This window comes from Barbus barbus (assembly GCF_936440315.1).
Source record: "Barbus barbus genome assembly, chromosome: 50".
In the NCBI taxonomy this organism is placed as follows: Eukaryota; Metazoa; Chordata; class Actinopteri; order Cypriniformes; family Cyprinidae; genus Barbus; species Barbus barbus.
In genome coordinates, this window is record NC_136728.1 from 11,583,590 (window position 1) to 11,602,465 (window position 18,876).

The following is an 18,876-nucleotide window of genomic DNA, read 5'->3' on the forward strand; positions in this document are numbered from 1 at the left end:
AGTTTCCATAAATAACAAGCCTATAGGAAGTTATCACGTTTTCTACTCCAGGATTGTTTTTTTTCTCTGGATGTTTTTTGAAAGTTAGTTCCTGTTTAGGCACATATGTTAAAGTCTTGATTACAAATTAGCTTCTGTACATTAAAGATACAGTTTATCGAATACAAAATGACGAATAGTGGGGCAAGTTGTCACAACTGGCATTAAACAGCACATTTTCAGCTAAATTTAAGCTGTAAAAAGTATGAAACAAAACGATATTTAAAAAGCACAAATGTAAATGATAATGTACAAAAATGAATAATGATAATGTTTTTCATCTAAAAAATATTGTAATTATTAAATTATTAAAAACACCAAGTCATTAAACATTTTTACATATTTTCAAAAAAGTCTCTTACGCTCACCAAGGTTGCATTTATTTAATAAAAAAACAACAACAACAACAGCTGAAACAGCAATATTGTGAAATTTACCGTTTACAATAAATCTTTTCTATTCAAATATATTTTAAAATGTAATTAATTCCTGTAATGGCAAAACGGAATTTAAAGCAGCCATCAACAAGGATGCATAAAATTGTGCAAAAGTGACAGTAAAGACGTTTATAATGTTACAAAAGATTTATATTTCAATGCTGTTCGTTTGAACTTTCTATTCGTCAAAGAATCCTGAAAAAAACCACAAATCCACAGTTTTCAACATCGATAAAACGTGACAACTTGCCCCACTCTGACATATATGACCCTGGACCACAAAACCAGTCTTAAGTCGCTGGGGTATATTTGTAGCAATAGCCAAACATACATTGTATGGGTCAAAATGATCGATTTTTCTTTTAATGCCAAAAATCATTAGGATATTAATTAAAGATCATGTTCCATGAAGATATTTAGTAAATTTCCTACCGTAAATATATTAAAACTTCATTTTTGATTAGCAGCATGCATTGCTAACTTAATTTGGATGGGTTTAAAGGCGATTTTCTCAGTATTTAGATTTGTTTGCACCCTCAGATTCCAGATTTTCAAATAGTTGTATCTCAGCCAAATATTCTACATGTGTAAATCTCAATTTGGAAAAATCTACACTTATGACTGGTTTTGTGGTCCAGGGTCACATTTATGAAAATATCCTTGTCCTGAAAACACAATTCAATTGCATTCAGTTGTTTACTCAACAACTACAGCAAAAATAAGATAGCATTGGATTTGAGCAGATTCATTCATAATGTTTGAGTGTTGAATCAGTAAACACATGCTGTTGAAGTATTTATTGAGAAAACAAGGTTTCAATCTCTTTCAGTAATTCTCAATAAGCAGTGAGTGGTTGTCTGGGACTGTTGCCAGCAGAATACAACTAATGTTTTAGAGACCTCCTCTTCATTCTAAATATAATCCATCTACTTGTATCTTGAATGCAAATATCAAATCTAAATTAATACACCAATGAGTTATTAGTATTTGATCATAAACTCTCTTCATAATCTGTGTATTTCCTCAGAAACTGGATGGCAGGGTCTTGATTGCATCTCATGGCCTCCTGTAAGGCCATGTTTCCCCACCTGCGAACATCAACATGGCACATTAGTCCTGTTGGCTGGTTTATACTGTAACTTGTGTAGTAATAGTCATATCATACATGACTCACCTGTCCTTGAGTGTGCAGTTTGCACCTGCGTTCTCCACCAGGAACTTGATGACATCCAGACGGCCCTCAGAGGCTGCGACGTGCAGCGCTGACCGTCCATCATAATCCACAGCATTCACATCTGCTCCTGACAGAAGGTACCTATAAAAGAGGAATTAACTCTAGTTTCACTGTTTTCAGTATAATTCACCATGCAGGTTCAGAGGTCATTTATACACAGATGGAAAACAAACTTAATTCAAATACTACAATGATATTTTGGCAATCAAAATCAATTATATTTTGCATAAAGAAAACTATAAATAATTGTCATTTCTGTGATATTTTTGTGTAAATTTAAATTAAACAAACTTTAAAGGCAGAGCAAGAAATATTACCATAATATCTAAATACTTTATACTGTTTGAATATAATTAAATATATTATTTAATACAAATTATAACTCTCTCACCCTCTCTTTCTATATATATATATATATATATATATATATATATATATATATATATTCTTATATTACTTAAATGTATAAGATTTGTTTTCATTATGTTAATACATAATATTTGTATATAATTGCATATAATGTTTTTATTTAATTATGTTTTAATATAAAAAATTTATATAGTATTTTTCAAATACAATACTTGTGTCTGAGGTCTATATGTTATTATAGACATCCTACCTGCGCAGAGATACTATGTCCCCTCTGTAAGCAGCCAAAAGTACATTCATAATTTGGTATCCCTGTAATTCAAGAAAGAAATAGCATCAGGAATTGTATATGCATTTAATATTATATATATATATATATATATATATATATATATATATATATATATATATATATATATATATATATATATATATATATATATATATATATATATATATATATATATATATATATATATATATATATATAAATAAATAAAAGATAAACCAGACCTCTGACTCCACTTTCCACTGCCTGTAACACAGCACCTGTCTGAATGGAGTCCTAATGTCAAAACTGTGCAGCTGGAAGGTTGAAACCAGCTCCTTTGACAAAACAGATAATTATTATATAATATAATTTTTAGGCTTCAGGTTTGTCAGCTTGCTAGCCAGAAGCAGGTGGTACCAGTGGGAGGGGCATTCTTCTACTAGAGACTATTTGATTGGACATAAACTTATAGTACAGGATAAGTCATTCATTTTTGGTCTGACAATGCAAATTTAAAATGCATTTGCTTTCTAAAAGTTAATATTTATCTAAATGAAAGAGTGCACTAGCATTTAGACAATATAAGCTAAGGAACCTGGACTAAAAGCCACAAAATTCCAATTTTGATTTAGCACTGAAGTATACTGATCCGTTTCCATACCTCACAGAAATGGACACCTCTCCATGAATTTCCATTGCAGTCCAGTCCAGGAGACCAGCACATGAGTCCCAGAACTCCAGGTACCACGATCAGCACGACACCAGACTGACTGGACTTACCAGGAACAGATGTCTGCATTGTAGAATGATATTGAAAACAATGATATTATCCAGCCTTAATTATTCTGCTTTAAATCCTCATGCACATTTAAAATGGGTACATCTGCATTATTATCCAGGAATTAAAGAGACAATAAAGCATTCTGGACTGTGTCCATTAGAGGGCAGTAGGGGAATACATAATTCTTTCAGACATTGTTAATTCATGGACACATCCACTGCTATTCATTACTGACAATTGTTACCATTATTGCGAATTAACGTTGCAGGGTAGAGGCCATTTTAATTAGTTACATGAAAGTGAGAGCAAATTTAATTGCTTCAAAAGTCCTGTTAGAGATGTGGGAGTGAATTTAAACTGAAGATATGTGGAAATTAAACACAACTGATGTTAAACCTAGCAATATATCTCACAAATATTATTCATTATTTACCAGCTTAGTCACAAACTCACCTTAAAATGAAACATTCTGGAATAATCATTCATTCCAGCCACCTGCATCACAGAAAGCGTGCTGCGGACAGCGTGGGGTGACATCACTTGGTCACCTGACAGGGGGCACAGTCCCCCGTTAGCTAGGGTTGCAGCCAGTGCAGCGCCAGACTCGCAGGTGACTTCTGTCGATAAACACTGAGACGTATGCAAAATTAAAATTCAATCATGCATTCTTTCTTATCAAGAATATAATACATAAAGCTGAATACCTGTAACAACAAATCCAGTGTAGAATTGATTCCCACACCTTCAGGAAAGCACTGGAATGATTTAGTTCAAAACAGATGAGTTTAAAAGACCCTTTGTGATGTGGAAACAAAATTGATCTTTAAGGGAATTATCTTGGACTTACTTTCTTCTCTTGTAAGTAAAATGAAAGCGCGTGGAGATGGATGATGTCTTTTCGCAGGTTTTGATAACTGCAATGGCAGTGCGACAGTTACAATTAACGCTAACAAATAAACACTGAATAGCACAAAAAAATCTATTTCTCATGAAAATACCTGGTGCAGTTTAGGTTTGCATGCTCCTTGTTACACAGTCTTCTGATGATATTCAAAACCTGTGTTAGAATGGTTTGCTTTAAGATTGCTTTTATGCCTTATTTTTTCATCAAATGTAGCTGGTTAATGTAAAATTTAAGCTTACAGACTCATACTTTTCTTCTTCATCAGTGACTGGTCTGGTTGCCAGCTGTTTTATGACAAAAACAGTCAATAAAAGTGCATTTTTGTTTTTACATTTTTAAACAAGACACATTGTTACCTGTAATAAAGAAGTGCAGATAATGGCTCCTGTCTCAACCAGCGGACTATGAGGCACACCTGCAAACAAGTTTGCTGTTTTTAAGCATTGCTAAGCCAAAAGTCTTTGGCTGTTCTTCAGTGCAAAACTGAACATAAATCAAAGAAATGGACTATATGAACTGACTGAACTTACCTTGCTTGGTCAGAGTAAACGGAGACTCGTATTTGGAATATTCCTCCACCCCTACAAATCTGTGCACATAGTTGGATCCTTGCTGGTCCACCGCTAAACCATATATGAGAGGCCAAGAAATCTCTCCCAGAATGCAAGGTTCAGCCCAGTCTCCAAAGGAAAGTCTAAAGCCCAAAAAACAACAGCATCTCATTAAAATTCAACAGGCAAAGTGAATTGATAATTTGGAAATAACACTAAATTTGAGTATTAAAATTGAATTACAGTTATAATTGTAGTACCTTTTTAAAAATTTGTACATAATATAATATAATAACAATCAAATATAGCTTAACATTTACTTTTAATTATAGCTTTGTTTAAGATAAATTCAACCAAGTTAAGATCTCAGTTACAGTAAAAACAGAAATATTGTGAAATATTATTACAATTTAAAAGAACTATTTTAATATATTTAAAAATGTAATTTAATCCTGTGATGGCGAAACTGAATAATCATTCTAATACGCTGTTTTAGTGCTCAAAAACATTTCTTAAAATTAAGAGGAAATAAGACAAATATATATATTTTTTTATTTACAAATATATAAATATATACATTTTTCTTAAATTTTTCTAATTCTTATTCAACATATGTCATCATGTTTTCACAAAAAAATGTTTGAGATTAAACAATAATTGCCAGACGCCCCGCAGTGCCACTCTGGACCCCCTAAGGGATGCAAAGACCCCCTGTTGAAGACCTCTTATCAAATCAATTGAATTGGACTGTTGTGTGGTACCTCTGTCCATCCACGGTACACACTGAAATGCCCCATTTTGTGGCGCTCTCTCTTACATCTTTCTCCTGTTCAGAAATGCACAGGAAATGAGTCATATTGTGATATTTTTCATGAAACAATCAATTAGAAAATAACCTGTGCTACTTTAAGGCTTCTTCGCATGTCTTTTTCACTAGACTGTTATATAAAAAGAACAACAACAGCAGCAGCAGCAGCGGAAACGGATTTGACGCACCTTCACAGAGGAGAGTTGTTTGCATTTAATAAACAGCTTTTGTGTTTCCTCTGTGAATGTAGAGAAATCTGGAATGACAAATCTTCCCTGCAATGCCTTCAGGATGAAAGACACAAAGCCAGTCACGCACCTGCAAGATGTTCACAAATTAAGCAAATTAGAAGCATAATAGATTAAGGTATTTAGTCTTTATATTTAAGTTGCTTTAAATTGGACTATTGGTATCAAGATTCTGTCTGGCCTATGAAAAGTGCTCCTGTCAACAGTTCCATCTGCTTCCTGTAATTTCTGCATCAGGCTGTAACAGTCTTTAATCCGTGGGTCTGTTCGGATGATTCCTGAGCTCCACAGGACCTGCCAAAATACAGACAGATATGGCATCCTGCACTACTGAATATTAGCCAATATTAAAGCAATAATTCACCCAAAAATTAAAAATTGCTGAAAATGTACTCACCCTCAGGCCATCCAAGATATAGATAATTTAGTTTCTTCACCGGAACAGATTTAGAGAAATGTATTATTACACTCACCAGTGAATTGCTCTGCAGTGAATAGGTGCCGTCAGAATGAGAGTCCAAACAGCTGATAAAAACATCACATTGATCCACAAGTAATCCACATGACCCCAGTCCATCAATTAACGTCTTGTGAAACAAAAAGCAGAATGTTTATAATAAACATCAAGACAATAAAGACATTTTGCTTCTGGCTAAAATACTATCTATCCATAACATTGTTTTCTCCAGTGAAAAAGTAATCTCGTCTGAATCAGGAGAGAAATATGCACAGATCAATCACCATTTACAAGCAAAAATAGTTCAAAACAGTTTTAAACAAATACGTCATTTGTGATGTGAGATGTCAACAGAGACAGAACTTTTAAAGCTGGAGGAAGTTCTGTTATGGATTATGGATATTTTGGCCAAAAGCAGTTTAAAGTTATAAAACACAGCTTGTCACTTCACAAGACGTGTTTTTATCAGCTGTTTGGACTCTCATTCTGACGGCACCCATTCACTGGTGAGCAAGTGATGTAATGCTACATTTCTCCAAATCTGTTCCGATGAAGAAACAAACTCATCTACTTCTCAGATGGCCTGAGGGTGAGTCAATTTTTGGCAAATTTGAATTTTCAGGTGAATTATTTCTTTAACGATGCTTTCTATGTACCTCAAAAAACTGATTGCAGTTGACTCTTCCTCCAGAGGCAAAACTATCAAAGAGCACATCAGCAGCCCTTTTAAAAAAACAATTTGTAGAGTATGTCAGTATACATATAGCTTGTAGCTCTTGAAGCAAGTTAAGCGAATGCTGCATTGTGCATTTGAGACTCACACTTTTTTCTTAAAATGACCTTGATTCGTCTCTGGGCGGCCCAAGTGTTGCCATGCTTGGCTGGCATAAAGTTTATTCTGCTCTGGTACTGTCTGTTTTGTGCCTCCATTGCTTATAAAAGATGGCATGCCTAGGGAAAAGAGTAGGAATTTCATTAGAGCAGAAAATGAAAACTAGACTAGCATTTCCTGAAGAGAAAAAAAAAAACAGTTCTTACTAGACAACTAAATTTTATACACTACCATTCAAATGTCTGGTGTCTGTTTTTGAAAGAAGTGTCACATGATCCTTCAGAAATCATTCTAATATGTTAATTTTGTGCTCAAGAAACATTATTATTATCAGTGTTGAGAACAGTTCTGCTGCTTAATATTTTTGTGGAAACCATGATAGATTTCTTTTTAATATTCTTTGATAAAAAAAGAGAGTCCAAAAGGACAGCATCTGTTTGAAATAGAAATATTTAGTAAAAAGAAAATCAACATCTTTACTGTCACTTTTGACCAAGTGAATGCTTTCTTTCTGAGTAAAAGTATTCATTTCTGCACTGCACTGCACTGACCCCAAACTTTTGAACATTAGTGTAGATCAAATATTCTATTAAAAAGGCGGGATCAAATTATATCATATGCTCATGTAATATAATGTCATATATATAATTTAAGGTACATTGACATAGTTACTTAATTAATAAGAGCTACACACACAAAATTAACACATACACACTGTACAGTGTTAAGGTAGCAATTAAATGCTTAAATACATGCAAGGCAGACAAGATCAATCACAATTTATTACGCTAACAGATGTATAAAAGTAGATCGATCACAATACTTTGCTGTAGAATCCCATAGTATTCCAATGTCAATTAAAAAGTGAATGAGAGATTTTCAGAGAGAAAAATGAAGCTGAAATGATCTGCAAATAACATTTGAATGGAGTTCATACACTAAGCCCAATTATTCTGCAGACATTTAGTACTTAAGGTTAGAGGTGTAAAACAAACCAACCAGAATGTTTGATGAATATTAATACACTGCTGCCTCGTGAGAGCCGTAATAATTCGAACAAAAGGAAGCAAGAGTACAAAGCTACATAAAAGCAAAAGAGAATTAATAGGAGGTACAAACATGTGCCGCTGGAGATAAGTGCGCATATTGTTTTATTTTGCTCTTTTACCTGTAGAGCCTGGAGAGACGTAATTGACTGGCCTCTGGGATGGAAAGGTATTTCTTGGCACAGGGTGAGGAATGTTCCCTGCAGCTTTTGTTTCCTAGTAACATTAAAAACATGTATTGAGAGCTTGGCTGTGCAAAATTAACTATATATAGACTATTATATTTTAATTATATATATCATCGAGCAAACAGTCTGTGCTTTATTTTTCGAGTGAGAACTCTTTTATGCAGACCTAGACATAATGATGCATGCTTAGCTTATCTAAGTGTTTTACACCTTTTGAAGCCTGATGAAATACAACATAATGCTGGTGCCAGACACATCTTTGAAGTCTAAATAATTGCAGGTGTTTAGGGCTGCGGGCAAACATATTGACATATTGCTCTCTCGTGTCAGCATGTTAGCCTCCAGCAGTAACAACGTCTGCAGGGCTGGGATTTTATTACAGGTGAAGTACATGCTAACTTATTGTCTTTGAACAGACATGCGACACTAAGCAGCAGAGACAATGTCTTTAATGTATTCAGGGTTTTATTTATTTTAAAGCAGAACAGCAGGGTAATGGAAGTGAATGGGGCTGATTTGTAACCTTTTTGTATTTCGGTGTACTTCAAATATTAAGAGTGTATATATTTTTTAAATATTTACTTGCAGATAATATGATATTAATGAAATAAAAGGCCATTTGCACCTTCATGAAAAGTGCACTTTCAAACAATATCAAATTTATTTTAAAGTACATTTGAACTCATATTTCAATCATTTTGGTTGTGCTTTAAAGAAGTACACTTATTTTGATTGACTAACAGAATAATGCACATGTAAAGTAAATTATCATTTTAATTGTGGAGTGTTATTTGATAATATATTCTAAATTGCATTACAAATTGATTTCAATACATGACATACAATTTTCAAATGAAATAACCATAAATGCTTCTCAGTTAACAATATTTCAAACACAGAATAACTAATAGTGAAATTACTTATTAAGATGTACTTATATCCTACTTAAGTGGGTTAAAAAAGCACCCAATTCAGCTAACTGAAGCTAAAAATCCAAATAAATGTACATTTTATAATTTAAATTTAAATTATAAATTCAATTAAATAAAGTAAACTATAATACGTTTTCAATTAGCATGCAATTAAGTGTCCAAAAACATCAGATTCCGTTTTTATTTCCGTAATAATAACTCTTTTTAAGAGTAAGCTTTGTTCTTTTTTTCCCCACAAGGGTTAGGATATGCATGTTAACTTTATTTAGTGTAAAATAAAATAGTTTTTCTGTACAAAGTTATTAAATTTTACATGACAATGCAACTGCATGAACTATCTGTAAAAATTCTATGAATAGTTTTACATCTCAAGAATAAGAATTAATAGTGTGTTTAAAAAAATGCTTTAAAAAGCCTTGGCCAAAAAGTACACCGTAAGTGTCTAACTGCCTTTTTTTAAAGAAAAGAAGAAAAAGAGATGAGTCACATCATTTTTTGGTGGTAATAAACAGTCTACCATTTCATTTGTATTGAACCTGGAATAATCCTTTAAATCACAACATCTCTTTTGCAAATGTCAGTTGAATGGCGAGTCTCATTTTAGACACATTAGCACAGGTGTATTGAAATGCCCCTCGCCTCAGTCTTTTTAATAATGCTGGTCATAGTTTTACGCCTCCAGGTTTGTTTTATATTTTATGCGTGGGTGTGGTTATGCAGGACTCAGCGTGTACCTTAGACGCAGTAAACTTCACAGGGTCTGCGTTCCTGTTGGTGAGGGCATCTGTCATCTCTCCATTCTCTGAATGAGTGGGGGCTAATGAATAAAACCCAAGATGAGAAAAATCCTCCTTTGCTGAATCTTGAGAGAGGTTTAAAGATTAAGATTAGTGCTTATTTGTGAGTGCAAGATTTAAAAAGGATTTTCGAAGTTGAAAACCACTAAGCATTGCCTCAGCAAAGAATGTATATGAGGCTATTTTAGAATCTAGGACACCGAGTTTCTTGCGAGTTTAAGACATTGTTTGTGTTGTGTTGTCTGCTCGGTCCAAAACCCAGGCAAATCCCACACAATAACATTTTCTGAAACCTAAAACATATGAAACCATGCTGCTGTGGATAAGGGACAGAATGTAATCTGTCTATTTTTACTCTTCATCTTCCATCCAAAAGAACAATAAATCTTAAAGGCATACAGTAGTTAACCAAAATGAAAATCATGTAATCCCAAACCTGTATGACTTTTATTCCACAGGACAAACACAAAAAGATATTTAGAAAATGTTGCTTTATTTTTTGGTCTATACAATGAAAGTCCATGTGTTGTTGTGGACCCCATTCAGTTTCATCGTATGGACAAAAACAGCTTATTTTGTATTCCATAGAAGAAAAATTCATACATGTTTGGAACTACACAAGGGTGAATTATTTTCATTTTTAGTTGAACATCCTCATCTCACGAAGTTGATTTTGTGCCCAGATATGGTGGTTCATGCCAGACGAAGTTATGCAGACTGTACTTCTATCCCTTGGGGTGAAACTTGAAAGTAAGTTAATTATGTTTCTTTTAAAGGAAACCCACATAACATAAATATGGTTTACAATACAATGTGAATGTGGTTTATAACAGTCTAAGCAGTTTTACTCTATGCCACAAGTCTTTGGGTTCCTCACTTGGGGAATAGTTCACCCAAACATTTGCTGATAATTTACTCATCCTCAAGCCATACAAGGTGTAGTTGAGTTTGTTTCTTCATGTGTACAGATTTGGTGAAATGTAGAACTACATCACTTGCTCACCAATGGATCCTCTGCAGTGAATGGGTGCCGTCAGAATGAGAATCCAAACAGCTGATAAAAACATCTCAGTAATCCACAAATAATCCACACATCTCCAGTACATCAATTAGCATCCCATCAATTAATCATATATATATATATATATGTGAAAATCTGGAATCTGAGGGTGCAAAAAAAAAAAAATCGAAATATTGAATCACCTTTAAAGTTGTCCAAATGTATGCATATTACTAATCAAAATGTAAGTTTTGATATATTTATGGTAGGAAATTTACAAAATATCTTTACTTAATATCCTAATGATTTTTGGCATAAAAGAAAAATCGATAATTTTGACCCATACAATGTATTGATGGCTATTGCTACAAGTATACCTGTGCGACTTGTGATTGGATCTGTGGTCCAGAGTCATATATAAAGACATTATTATGGATTATTGACTCATTTTGGCCAGAAGAGATGATTAAAAGTTAAAGCGCCTTTATGAATTTGTTTATTGCAACTTTTCACTTTAATTGATGTACTGGAGTTGAGTGGATTACTTGTGGATTATTGTGGTTTTTATCAGCTGTTTGGTCATTCTGATGGCACCCATTCACTGCAGAGGATCCATTAGTGAGCAAGTGATGGAATGCTACATTTCTCCAAATCTGTTCCCATAAAGAAACAAACTCATCTATATCTTGAATGGCCTGAGGGTGAGTACATTTTCAGCAAATTTTCATATTTGAGTGAACTATTCTTTTAAACTGCTGCTATGTAACTAATTTCAAAATAAATCTCTATATTATTATATATATATATATTTTTTTTTAATGTTTAAAACGTTTTAAAAATGGTTGTTAAATCAAATTTACATTCATGTCAGTGAAAGAGGAAGCTATAACAAAGATTCTAAAGCTTTATATAGCATTATATGTGTTTGTCAGCCACACTAAAACCAATATATGCCACATCACTCCTCCCCAGAACACACCCACTGCCTTTGCACATTTTTATGGCCCAGATGTTGACCACAAGCATGCTTAAATGAGAGCGTCTACAGATCTGCCCCATTCATTTGGCCTATTTAAGCAGCACTCTCACACCGATCTTGGAGTTTTCCTATAAAGCTGATGGGAATTTGGGATTTGGGCGGTGACCCATGATCAATGATCAGAATACCCACAGCTAATGCGACACTCACAGACGGGGTCACTGTTAATGGAAACACCAAGTTCACAGCCACACATCTACGACACTCTTGCAGTGTTTTGTTTTTGTACCTCTTGTGTCGTCCTCCTTATTTGGCTCCAGCAGTTTATTACCGTCTAGGCCTCCGTAGCGCTTTCTCCATTTACGTCTGAGAGAAGGTGTTCTCTGAAAACTAGAAAAACCTTTTTGTTTTTACTATCTGCTCATATGGGTTTCTTGAGAAAGCATGTATACGTTTAATTTCAAATATGCATTAAAAGAGATAGAAGTGCAAGTTTTTTGACAGCTTGCCATAATAGATACCAGTAAACAGTAAATAGATACCAGTATTGTTTTGTGTGTGTGTGATTTTGTGTATCCACTGCAATGAGACCTTGGGATCAAAGCAAGTGTATCGGTGTACAGACAAGTCTAGTCATGAAAAGCAGTTCAACTGTGAGAAACATCTGTGTGAGTTCTGACACAGCTATCAATTGTCAGCTCAACTCAAAGCTGTGCCCAAGTGCTTGATGAGAGAATATATTCTGCATTTTATTTTAGTTTAATTAGTTAAAGAGAGCAGTGTGCAGGGCTAAACTATCAGAAAAGACTGATTCAAGGTTTAGACTTTATGCATTTAAAACTGACTTTCCTTATGTTGGAGAGTTAAAACAGTTCTTACCACAGATAGGGATTTTCCTCTGCTTCTTGGCTTAAGTTGCTCTCCATGATGAAACTTCCCTTTATACTTTGGTAGTCAACTAGGCGTTTTAACAAATCCAAATGGTGTGTTTGTCTGGCATCTGGAGACAAAGATGAGTCTTTTTTTGCCAGCTGTGCACACAGTGAGACAAAGTTTTTGAGGCAGTCTCAGTGTGAACAACCAGTTTTTAGCTGGATGAAAATAGGAGGAATTTAACTGCATCTTGGAGGAGGGATCTCTATTCTGGAAAGGAATACCTTGTAAATAAAAGGAAACCAAATAGGCAAGAAAAAAATAGTAAGTACTAGACAACTACTGCTACTACTGGTGTTAATAATAATAATAATAATAATAATAATACAATCACTATTGCTAATAATAATTATTTATTTAAAAATATCTTTAAAACAATTATTTTAGTAAATAATAACAATTTCATTTTTAAAAATGCAACTAAAATAACAAATACTTTTCTTCTTTTTCTTCTTATTACTATTACTACTACTACAGTTACAAAAATATTAATATAATTAAATTCACCAACATTATTAATTATTATCATTATTATTATTAAAGTGTATAATACAACTAAATTCACTACTACCAAATTATTAATTAATTAATTAATGTGTTGTTTTTAATAATACTTGTAAATATTACATGTAATACATAATCATCTTCTAATAATTATTATTACAACTAAAATCACCACCAGCACTACTAGTTCTTTATTTATTATTTTATAATATTAAAATATTAATAATTTAAAATGCTATCTATCTATCTATCTATCTATCTATCTATCTATCTATCTATCTAATAATTAAACTACAATCCTACTAATAATAGTTTTTATTTTATTATTTTTAGGTTTAGGTTTATTATTATTTTTCATTATTATAATTATTAGGTCAGTTAAGTTAGTATTTAATAATTATATGATGATGATAACTTATGCGGAGTAATAATATACATGCCATCAAATGAAATATCAGATCAAACATTGCCACAAAAGGGGGGGGGGGGGGGGGGGGGGGGGTCAACATTAGCCTTATTCAAGCGTATTTTCCCCACTCGGTTTCTGTTCTGCGCATCTAGCGCGCATATTTGACGCTCTTAACGTGTTTACATTTGTTGTCCTGCGCGTGTCCGATGTAAACTGTTGTCACAAGTAACTCATGCTGCTCACTAAAGATACTTGAATAATGCTTATGTCTTCTAGCTAATGCATTCCCAAATTCTCAGTTTTGTACGATTATCTTTATTTCCACTCAGCATTGTGCAGTCGGTGGCGGAAAATCCCACTTTACAGCTCTGTCTCTAATAGTGTTTACTCACAATACAACAACATGCCTAAAAAGGACAAGACGGTAGGGCTCATTACATATTACAATGAATGTTTTATGAATATTGATATTTGTTAATGCATGTAGCCTATATAGCAGTAAGTCATAGCACCTAAATATGAGTCAAGTGTTAGCTTTAATTCTGGTAACGTTACACTGATGTTCTGAGTGGCATTAACCTGTAACAATGTGAAATCCTATTATCTTTTAGAGCAAAAGCAACCCAAAACCACCGGAGACACCGCCAGGCCCGGTTACTAAAGTTAAAGACGGGACAATTGCAATTGCAATCCATGCTAAACCCGGGGCCAAACAAAACGCAATCACTGGTTGAGTATTATAAATATATGAAGAAACAAACTTAGCTTTTATCTATGAGTCCGTGCACCATAAGCGCTGTTTTGTGACAGATGTGTCTGAGGAGGCGGTGGGGGTCGCCATTGCTGCACCGCCGACAGACGGAGAGGCCAACGCCGAGCTGCTGCGATACTTATCCAAAGTCCTGGAGCTGAAGAAGAGCGAAGTATCGTTAGATAAGGTCAGCAGCCATAAACGCCAGCTATGGTGTATTTAAATGTTTTCTGCCCACTACAATGATATAATAAACAGTATGGTTTCAATGGCTCCATAGGGCTCCAAATCCAGAGAAAAGGTTATCAGGGTGACTGCAGCTGTCAGCGAGGAAGAAATCTTGAAGAAACTGAGGACAGAAGCTAGTGGTTGATACTGAAGTAGATTGTTTGTTTTGAGCCACATGTTCCTGGATAACAAGGGGGAAAAAATCAACCATTTGCATCTTAAAACCATGCAATATTATATCTAGATTTTGTCAAATAAAAAGCAGTTTTATTTTTATGTATTACCAGTTTTTAATTATTTTGTGTTTAATGAAGATGTCATGAGGAACATTTTTGTAAGGATCTTTTAAATGCATCTTTTAAAGGATCTTTTAATATGGCTCAACGATTTTAACTATTTTTTTCCACTAGTTCAGATTTGACATGCCTTGCCAACACTGCACCATTTTTTTTCACATTTTATTTTTGACTACATACAAGATTTGTCACAAAATACATATTTAAAATTTTTGATAGTTTAAAGTTATCATATATTTATTAATTTATTTATTTGCGAAGGCACTGAATTCAAGATAATTATCCTGCTCCTGCCTTTTATTTAAAGAAGTGCCTGAGGTTCAGTGACAAATGTGTTCATTAGGAGAACCTAATGAGTATGGTTATCAGACATTGTCTATTAAGCTAAGAACCTATCAATGAATATTAAAGATTTTTAGAGTCTCAATATCAGCATTTGTATTCAGTTTAAAATCTTGGTATCACTGGGACATCAAGAATGTATCCCTAGTCATTTTTGAATCATGAATGATTTATATAACACAAAAGCATTTTACAATCACACATACATATTAGTGCAAACCAGACTCTTTGTGCATTTATATTAGCTGTGATTTTCACACCATGCATGAAAAGCAAGCAAAGAAAGTGTTTAAAAGTAATTGTAAAATTAGAAAGGATTAGAAATGAAACTTATTCTTTTGTTTTTGATGATTTACTTAAGTACATTACAAAGTAAAGATGCAAATACTATTTATTTCTTTTCCTTAAGTGACATTTTGAGGCACCCCTGCCATTAGGAGAGGAAAAGCCATGAGGACTGACACATGCTTACATTTAATCACGCAGCCGTAGCTCTGCATCCTCCTACGTTCATTATTCTAGCAATATAACCTTTCCATAAATGGAAACCTCTGGTTATTTGCCTGTTCCCAGAGCTCCTTCTGTAATAAACTGATATTGCATAGGCCTTGTGAAATGAAAACAAATGATTTTCATCTAAAAATGTATCGACTTGTTGAATTAAAAATTAGTTGTCAGAGATATCCAATTTTACTATACCTTACACTTGTTATACTATAAAACAACATTAGTAGGTCTTATTTTAAAATTAATTTGGAACTTCTGTTTTGTGAATTACCGGAAAGGGTTACTGAGACCTGAATGATCAAATTCTGCTCATCAGCTACTATCCATATTTTATATATGATATAATCTTATAAACTGGTTGAACTCCACAGGTTGTTTCGATTTAGATTTTTACATTTACTCCTACAAGTGGCTCAAGGATTTTTCTTTCTTGTACAACTATAAGCTTGATTAAACCAATTTATGTTGTCATTAGCGCAGTCATGAAGACATATCTTGTTATTACGGGACTGTGCAGATGATTTATGCCCTGTGGATGGTAAAATCCTACCAGTAATTGAGGACAAACGTCTCTTTTAGAGCTAAATGAAGATGAGTGGGAGGAGAAGACATGTTGGCCCTTCCTCTACTGAAGTCATATTTCACAAAGCTGCCTTTCTGAAAGCCATAGAGCCACACAATATGTCATGATTTAAACACTGTTCTGTTAATGGGATGAGTATCTATTAAAGTCATTGTGACACATGTTAATTGCAGGATTACTTCATTTAACAGCTGCCCTCAGCTATTAGCTGTGGCTTTTTCATGTAAATCTGTGGGAGTCATTGAAATTACGAATTTATATCACATTTTTTAATGCTACTGATCCGACGGCAAGCTCTCATCTTTGACTTCAAATGCGGCCCTCTGCTGGAAGTGCAGGAAATATATTCAAATATGCTCGTAAATAAACACCTTAGCTTAACAACACAATCTTTCGCTAGCAGCTACACTGTACTGCATAAATCTATGAATCAGATTTACATATAAATCAAAGTCTCAGTGTTTACCATGAATATTACTTTAATCTTTCTTTGCAGATATCAAAACTGGTGACTTATTACTCATGCTCAGCCAGATCCGTCTCTCCCGCTAGAGTTATGTTTACAGTATAACTGAGGCGAATGATATTTCAGATCAGCCTATAGCACATGAAACACCTCAAGCCTTTAAGACCAACTCATTGATGTATTGAACTGAGACCATTGTATATCTAGAAGATTAGTTTAATATTGAATGATGCATTTTTAATTACCCAAGAGGCCACAGTGACAACAACACATCTCCCTTCCGGGACGAGGCAACATCCTGCTTTTATTGTTAATAATGACACTACTCGGATATGAAGCGAATCCTAGAGGTCTCTGCATGCAGTAAAAAGGTATGATCTGCTAAGTTGCATTTTGAAGAAATGTTTACAGAATGAATATTTTGAGGATTCAGGGTCATCCCATGAACATTCATTTTATTTTTTACAATTTAGGCTATTTTTCATCCATCCTAATTTGTTCTATTGTTTGGTTGGTTGGTTATTTATTTATTTATTTTCGTTTTTCAAGCCACTTGTTCTACTGTTGGATTGTGGGTATATTTAAATACATAAATACACCCTGCAGATAGTGGGGCAAGTTTATTTATTTATTTGTTTTATTTATTAAATTATTTTATTTTTTATCAATCCATTTTCCAAACCGTTTGTCCTATAGTGTCGCAGGTTTATTTTATTTTATTTTATTATTTTCCAAACCACATGTCCTATGTATAGGATCGTGGGTTTATTTATCTATTTTATACCATTTTAAGACCAAATCCAGTATTTGTAACACCATATTATTTGTAATATTCCTTGTAACACCAAAGATTTAAATATAATCATAATATTATGTGGCATTTAATATTTAGAAACAAAATAGAATTGAACTTAATTCATACTGAATACTTAATAATTTCTAGAAATTAAGTAAATAATTAAACACAAATATGCCACAAATTTCAAAATAAAATAAAAATACTTAATATTTCAAACTTAATGAATGAAAATGCATAATTTGTGATGATAACATGAATGGTGATTAAAAAACACAAGGTTAATGCACTTAAACATAAATATACTTAAAATCTGAACATGAACAATTTGGGGATCCCTTGTTTTGTAAACAGAGAAGTACATGAAATATTCTCAAATTTCAACCCCAATCAAGCGGTTTTCCATGGTTGCTCTGTTGTCCTGTATTAGAGCAGATTCCCCTCCCTACAGATGCCATCAGCATTTTAATTGAGTATTGGGTTTTTTCTTCACACACCCACATAGAATATACCAACCAGCAGCTGTATACGGCCCATCTGAACATGTACATCCAGATCACGTGACATTATTCACTGGTGATATGGGAGTAGGGAATGAATCAAGAGGAGATAATGAGGCCTGGTCTCTCCCACACAGGAAAAGAGAGACCTCTACAGGGATTCATCTTCAAAGAATGGGTATGTGCTCTCATTTTCACACACACAAACTCATATCCTTGCATAGTTACTTGGGCCCTTGTAATTAAACACTTTCTTGCCTGGATGCACACCCATACGTATTAAATTAAGCTTAAACGGAAATAACAAACAGATTTTGAGCACACATTCCCACACAAACCCCTTCACGAGTTAAAAGTCGACGAATTAAATAAAGAGAAAGTGCGCTAGTTTATTACTCATAATATCTGCAGTATTTTGCCAGCTTTGCAGAGGCTGATGATGTCACATTGCGTCCAAGACCAGCACAAGAAGCTCAGGGATCATTAAAACATGGCCTTTGAAGAGTTTCTCTATGATCTCGTAAGCGTTATTTCTCGTTATTCGCTTCTTTAATCATGGCAATCCTCCAAACACAAATTCCTGCCAAAGTAAATGAGCGCCATTTATTAATGTCTGACAAAGCAGCTTATGAGAAAAACTTCACCGGCTGCTAAAATGATGCTCGCAAACATTCTACTGGCATGAAAA

At 33.8% G+C, this 18,876-nt stretch overlaps 2 protein-coding genes across 16 annotated transcripts; one reads left to right on the forward strand and one right to left on the reverse strand.

Annotated features, from left to right (window-relative positions):
- Positions 1–408: 408 nt before the first annotated feature.
- On the reverse strand, positions 409–14,801 carry LOC306868543 (glutaminase liver isoform, mitochondrial-like). 13 transcript variants are annotated; one of them, XM_079414775.1, is made up of 22 exons: positions 14,486–14,798; positions 12,753–12,873; positions 12,163–12,263; positions 9,832–9,914; positions 8,100–8,193; positions 6,921–7,050; positions 6,756–6,822; positions 5,824–5,936; positions 5,583–5,712; positions 5,348–5,412; positions 4,566–4,729; positions 4,392–4,450; positions 4,275–4,319; positions 4,130–4,188; positions 3,979–4,045; positions 3,836–3,886; positions 3,585–3,761; positions 3,012–3,143; positions 2,593–2,685; positions 2,330–2,391; positions 1,651–1,791; positions 409–1,564 (listed from the first exon to the last, which is right to left on the reverse strand). In XM_079414775.1, the coding sequence occupies exons 1-22, from the start codon at positions 14,508–14,510 to the stop codon at positions 1,468–1,470; spliced, it is 2,076 nt and encodes a 691-aa protein (XP_079270901.1). In that variant the 5' UTR covers positions 14,511–14,798; the 3' UTR covers positions 409–1,467. The 13 variants fall into 13 exon arrangements, with proteins under 13 accessions (XP_079270901.1, XP_079270898.1, XP_079270900.1 ...); XM_079414772.1 differs by having other exon boundaries at positions 9,832–9,959; XM_079414774.1 differs by having other exon boundaries at positions 12,753–12,904; positions 14,486–14,579.
- On the forward strand, positions 13,886–16,590 carry LOC306868545 (UPF0235 protein C15orf40 homolog). 3 transcript variants are annotated; one of them, XM_079414778.1, is made up of 5 exons: positions 13,886–13,944; positions 14,049–14,143; positions 14,331–14,448; positions 14,530–14,657; positions 16,423–16,590. In XM_079414778.1, the coding sequence occupies exons 2-5, from the start codon at positions 14,123–14,125 to the stop codon at positions 16,426–16,428; spliced, it is 273 nt and encodes a 90-aa protein (XP_079270904.1). In that variant the 5' UTR covers positions 13,886–13,944; positions 14,049–14,122; the 3' UTR covers positions 16,429–16,590. The 3 variants fall into 3 exon arrangements, with proteins under 3 accessions (XP_079270904.1, XP_079270905.1, XP_079270903.1); XM_079414779.1 differs by having other exon boundaries at positions 15,746–16,588; XM_079414777.1 differs by lacking the exon at positions 16,423–16,590 and adding an exon at positions 14,751–14,958 and having other exon boundaries at positions 13,895–14,143.
- Positions 16,591–18,876: the final 2,286 nt, after the last annotated feature.

Excerpts from the sequence above, each read along its gene's own strand:
- LOC306868545 (XM_079414777.1), top strand. The coding sequence starts at position 14,123 with ATGCCTAAAAAGGACAAGACG. Across the intron at positions 14,144-14,330 it reads TGCCTAAAAAGGACAAGACG|AGCAAAAGCAACCCAAAACC; the intron begins GTAGGGCTCATT and ends ATTATCTTTTAG. Across the intron at positions 14,658-14,750 it reads GCGAAGTATCGTTAGATAAG|GGCTCCAAATCCAGAGAAAA; the intron begins GTCAGCAGCCAT and ends ATGGCTCCATAG.
- LOC306868543 (XM_079414763.1), bottom strand. The coding sequence starts at position 12,799 with ATGGAGAGCAACTTAAGCCAAGAAGCAGAGGAAAATCCCTATCTGTG. Across the intron at positions 5,937-6,115 it reads CACTGCAGAGCAATTCACTG|GTCCTGTGGAGCTCAGGAAT; the intron begins GTGAGTGTAATA and ends GTATTTTGGCAG. Across the intron at positions 2,392-2,592 it reads AGTGGAAAGTGGAGTCAGAG|GGATACCAAATTATGAATGT; the intron begins GTCTGGTTTATC and ends CTTGAATTACAG.